Raw genomic sequence first — 5,545 nt, 5'->3', positions numbered from 1 at the left:
CTTTATTATCAGGACAGTGTGTGTGTTATCAATACCAATGTATCTCGTAAGGTTTACTCTTTATTATCAGGACAGTGTGTGTGTTATCAATACCAATATATCTCGTCACGTTTACTCTTTATTATCAGGACAGTGTGTGTGTTATCAATACCAATGTATCTCGTAAGGTTTACTCTTTATTATCAGGACAGTGTGTGTGTTATCAATACCAATATATCTCGTCACGTTTACTCTTTATTATCAGGACAGTGTGTGTGTTATCAATACCAATGTATCTCGTAAGGTTTACTCTTTATTATCAGGACAGTGTGTGTGTTATCAATACCAATATATCTCGTCACGTTTACTCTTTATTATCAGGACAGTGTGTGTGTTATCAATACCAATGTATCTCGTAAGGTTTACTCTTTATTATCAGGACAGTGTGTGTGTTATCAATACCAATATATCTCGTCACGTTTACTCTTTATTATCAGGACAGTGTGTGTGTTATCAATACCAATGTATCTCGTAAGGTTTACTCTTTATTATCAGGACAGTGTGTGTGTTATCAATACCAATATATCTCGTCACGTTTACTCTTTATTATCAGGACAGTGTGTGTGTTATCAATACCAATGTATCTCGTAAGGTTTACTCTTTATTATCAGGACAGTGTGTGTGTTATCAATACCAATATATCTCGTCACGTTTACTCTTTATTATCAGGACAGTGTGTGTGTTATCAATACCAATGTATCTCGTAAGGTTTACTCTTTATTATCAGGACAGTGTGTGTGTTATCAATACCAATATATCTCGTCACGTTTACTCTTTATTATCAGGACAGTGTGTGTGTTATCAATACCAATGTATCTCGTAAGGTTTACTCTTTATTATCAGGACAGTGTGTGTGTTATCAATACCAATATATCTCGTCACGTTTACTCTTTATTATCAGGACAGTGTGTGTGTTATCAATACCAATATATCTCGTCACGTTTACTCTTTATTATCAGGACAGTGTGTGTGTTATCAATACCAATGTATCTCGTCACGTTTACTCTTTATTATCAGGACAGTGTGTGTGTTATCAATACCAATATATCTCGTCACGTTTACTCTTTATTATCAGGACAGTGTGTGTGTTATCAATACCAATGTATCTCGTCACGTTTACTCTTTATTATCAGGACAGTGTGTGTGTTATCAATACCAATGTATCTCGTCACGTTTACTCTTTATTATCAGGACAGTGTGTGTGTTATCAATACCAATATACATCTGTTAAGTTTAAATTAAATCTGATGATATTTTGTGTGTAATCAATATCAATTTATATCTCTCAAGTTTACTCTTCATTATCAGGATAGTGTGTGTTTTCAATACAATTACATCTCGTAAATATTCTTAATTGTAAGGAAATTATTTGTATTATCAATACAAATGTATATCTTGCCAAGTTTACTCTTAATCATTACCTTTCGTGATGCATGATGTTTTTATGATCGTGAAATATTGAATGCTTTATTTTTGCTGTATGATCGTCAGTGTGGTTTATCGTTTACCTTGTTGTGCCCCATCGTCCTTCAATTTACTGGACTATCGACGTTACAACGAGTCGTTATACAATTATATCAACATGCTTTCTGGTTAAAGGAATATAATATTTTGTTTTCACTTGCCATTGTTACTGAACATTTATAGTGTAAAAACAGACAACATGAACAATCAGATAAAGTTTACTAACAGTGTTGTGTAACAATTGGCACCAATATAAGCAATACATTCGATAAGTAAAATTCACTTTATGTAATTTATACAGTTTATGCAGTTAAATTGGGTGAAGGGTGGAGCAATGGAATGCGCACTCGCCGTTCACGAAGACGGCCGGGTTTTGATTCCCCGATTGGTCATGATAAGGAATGGAGTCACCTGCCCGACCACGTGGGTTTTCTCCAGGTACTTAGGTTTCCTCCCACATCAAGACCCTCAGAGCGCTTACAACCGGGCAAATAAGAGTGATTGTTATAGGGTGTAACATAGGCGTTCAGCACCAGGGTAGTAACATAGGCGTTCAGCACCCTGGTAGTAACATAGGCGTTCAGTACCAGGGTAGTAACATAGGCGTTCAGCACGTGGGTAGTAACATAGGCGTTCAGCACCCTGGTAGTAACATACGCGTTCAGCACGTGGGTAGTAACATAGGCATTCAGCACCCTGGCAGTTACATTGGCGTTCAGCACACTGGTAGTAACATAGGCTTTCAGCACCAGGGTAGTAACATAGGCGTTCAGCACCCTGGTAGTAACATTGGCGTTCGGCACCAGGGTAGTAACATAGGCATTCAGCACCATGGTAGTTGCATAGGCGTTCAGCACGTGGGTAGTAACATAGGCATTCAGCACGTGGGTAGTTACATTGGCGTTCAGTACCAGGGTAGTTACATTGACATTCAGCACCAGGGTAGTAACATAGGCGTTCAGCACGTGGGTAGTTACATTGGCGTTCAGCACCAGGGTAGTTACATAGGCGTTCAGCACGTGGGTAGTAACATAGGTGTTCAGCACGTGGGTAGTTACATTGGCGTTTAGCACCATGGTAGTTACATTGGCATTCAGCACCAGGGTAGTTACATTGACATTCAGCACCAGTGTAGTAACATAGGCGTTTAGCACCAGGGTAGTTACATAGGCGTTCAGAACCAGGGTAGTAACTGAGGCGTTCGTTCAGCACTAGGGTAGTAACATTGTTGTTTATTACCAGAGTAGTAACATAGGCGTTCAGAACCAGGGTAGTAACTGAGGCGTTCGTTCAGCACTAGGGTAGTAACATTGTTGTTTATTACCAGAGTAGTAACATAGGCGTTTAGCACCAGGGTAGTAACATAGGAGTTCGTTCAGCACTAGGGTAGTAACATTGTTGTTTATTACCAGAGTAGTAACATAGGCGTTTAGCACCAGGGTAGTAACATAGGCGTTTAGCACCAGGGTAGTAACATAGGAGTTCGTTCAGCACTAGGGTAGTAACATTGTTGTTTATTACCAGAGTAGTAACATAGGCGTTTAGCACCAGGGTAGTTACATAGACATTCAGCACCAGGGGAGTAACATAGGCGTTCAGCGCGTGGGTAGTTACATTGGCGTTCAGCACGTGGGTAGTAACATAGGCGTTCAGCGCGTGGGTAGTTACATTGGCGTTCAGCACCAGAGTAGTAACATAGGCGTTCAGCACCAGGGTAGTAACATAGGCGTTCGTTCAGCACTAGGGTAGTAACATTGTTGTTTATTACCAGAGTAGTAACATATGCTTGTAAAACCAGGTTAGTAATAAAGGCTTCAAGTTCGAATCTAATTACGGTAACACTAAGGTAGTGGTACATGGATACCCACGCAGTATGAAACAGTTAATTATATCTTCACTGATGTACCTGTTATAAATGTGATTCGTATGTATGTATAATTAAATTCAAACATACCATATTTGATAATTATGTTACAGGTACCGTATTGTATGGTCGAAGAATATGATTTAAAGAACACTTGTGGTAGGCCCGCACAACTTGTATTTAAATACCGAAGACGCTCTGCTCTTTTTCCACAAATGAGCACAGCTTATATGGATGGCCAGGTAGATGTGTTATGAGAATGATGATCACGTGTGCAGACGTCATGACGACACACATGTCTTCCATTGCTCAAGTCTCTGCTGTTTGAATGTATCTGGGTGGAACGCATACGGCTCGTCTGTTTGTTGACAGCTGTTGCTATAGGCGTCTGATGAGTATATGTCAGGAGCCTCGACCTTGATGTAACCTGGCAAGTTCAAAGATGGATCCATGGTGAGAACAGGGATAGGGCGTTGTATGTATGTGTAGGGGTAGAGGATGGACTTCATGTACTCTCCTTCACATTCGGAAGTATTTGTGTCGCCTAAAAGGGAAAATGAAAATATCATAATAAATTAAGAAGTGGTTGAAGAAGAAGATAAAACCGATGTTACTCTTGTTTGACCACAGAAGTCTACTGAAAGATTTGTTTACAGCTGTATGGTACAGAGTTATTTATTTTGGCCAACTGTACCTATATCAACCACATGTATGTGTCTTACCCTCATTGTACTTAAACGTCAATGCCGCATAAGTTGTTTGTTGTAAAAACAGCTCTACAGAGCTAATGTTTATAGTTTAACATGTACGACTTAAAATAAATCCTCTTGTACTTGTAGTTGTACTTATACTTGTAGTTGTACTTGTAGTTGTACTTGTATTTGTAGTTGTACTTGTACTTGTAGTTGTAGTTGTACTTGTATTTGTCATTGTACTTGTAGTTGTAGTTGTACTTGTAGTTGTACTTGTAGTTGTATTTGTACTTGAACTTGTACTTGTAGTTGAACTTGTAGTTGTACTTGTACTTGAACTTGTACTTGTAGTTGTACTTGTAGTTGTACTTGTACTTGTAGTTGTTCTCGTACTTGTTGTACTTGAACTTGTACTTGTAGTTGTACTTATATACTTGTAGTTGTACTTGTAGTTGTACTTGTATTTGTAGTTGTACTTGTACTTGTAGTTGTAGTTGTACTTGTATTTGTCATTGTACTTGTAGTTGTAGTTGTACTTGTAGTTGTACTTGTAGTTGTATTTGTACTTGAACTTGTACTTGTAGTTGAACTTGTAGTTGTACTTGTACTTGAACTTGTACTTGTAGTTGTACTTGTACTTGTAGTTGTACTTGTACTTGTAGTTGTTCTCGTACTTGTTGTACTTGAACTTGTACTTGTAGTTGTACTTGAACTTGTACTTGTAGTTGTACTTGTAGATGTACTTGTAGTTGTACTTGAACTTGTACTTGTAGTTGTACTTGTAGTTGTACTTGTACTTGTACTTTTAGTTGTTCTCGTACTTGTTGTTGTACTTGAACTTGTACTTGTAGTTGTACTTGTACTTGTAGTTGTTCTTGTACTTGTAGTTGTACTTGTACTTGTACTTGTACTTATTTTCATTTTTCATACTTTCACCTGACGCGCAATTCATCTGCTGTGTTTGTCATAAGCATAAAACAACGGGTAAGTAACACACAAAGTTCTAGCGGGAACACAAGAAATGACTGTGTTATTTTACCCGAAGTATTTCCTGACCATTGGCCATTTACAGGCTCAATGATCTGTTAATTACATACAGCTGTCGATACGATCCCTAATATTGGGGTGAAATAAATATCTGGATGAAATAATGTGACATGTTGTATACAGTCCATATATTATCGGCAGGTATTGGAAGTTGCAATTTAAACATTTACTATACATGTAAAAAAACAATCCTTGATGAACAGAAAGCTAGTCAATTTTGAAAGTTGAACGTAACGCACACACAAAGGTGAATAAACCTTTAACACTCGGTAATAGATACAGTAACGCACACACAAAGGTGAATAAACCTTTAACATTCGGTAATAGATACAGTAACGCACACACAAGGGTGAATAAACCTTTAACATTCGGTAATAGATACAGTAACGCACACACAAAGGTGAATAAACCTTTAACATTCGGTAATAGATACAGTAAC

At 38.0% G+C, this 5,545-nt stretch overlaps 1 protein-coding gene across 1 annotated transcript in view; it reads right to left on the bottom strand.

Moving 5' to 3' along the window:
* Nucleotides 1-3,076: 3,076 nt before the first annotated feature.
* LOC110460354 (T-box transcription factor TBX15-like) overlaps nucleotides 3,077-5,545 on the bottom strand; it is a 33,010-nt gene continuing 30,541 nt past the window's right edge. The window contains exon 9 of the mRNA XM_021513222.1: nucleotides 3,077-3,911. Coding sequence (XP_021368897.1) covers nucleotides 3,649-3,911 — 263 coding nt within the window. The 3' untranslated portion in view covers nucleotides 3,077-3,648. The remainder of the gene's footprint in view (nucleotides 3,912-5,545) is intronic.

Source organism: Mizuhopecten yessoensis, unplaced genomic scaffold, assembly GCF_002113885.1.
Source record: "Mizuhopecten yessoensis strain PY_sf001 unplaced genomic scaffold, ASM211388v2 scaffold10363, whole genome shotgun sequence".
NCBI classification, from domain to species: domain Eukaryota; kingdom Metazoa; phylum Mollusca; class Bivalvia; order Pectinida; family Pectinidae; genus Mizuhopecten; species Mizuhopecten yessoensis.
Note: the sequence above shows the minus strand (reverse complement) of the source record. Positions and strands in the feature narration are given on the sequence as shown.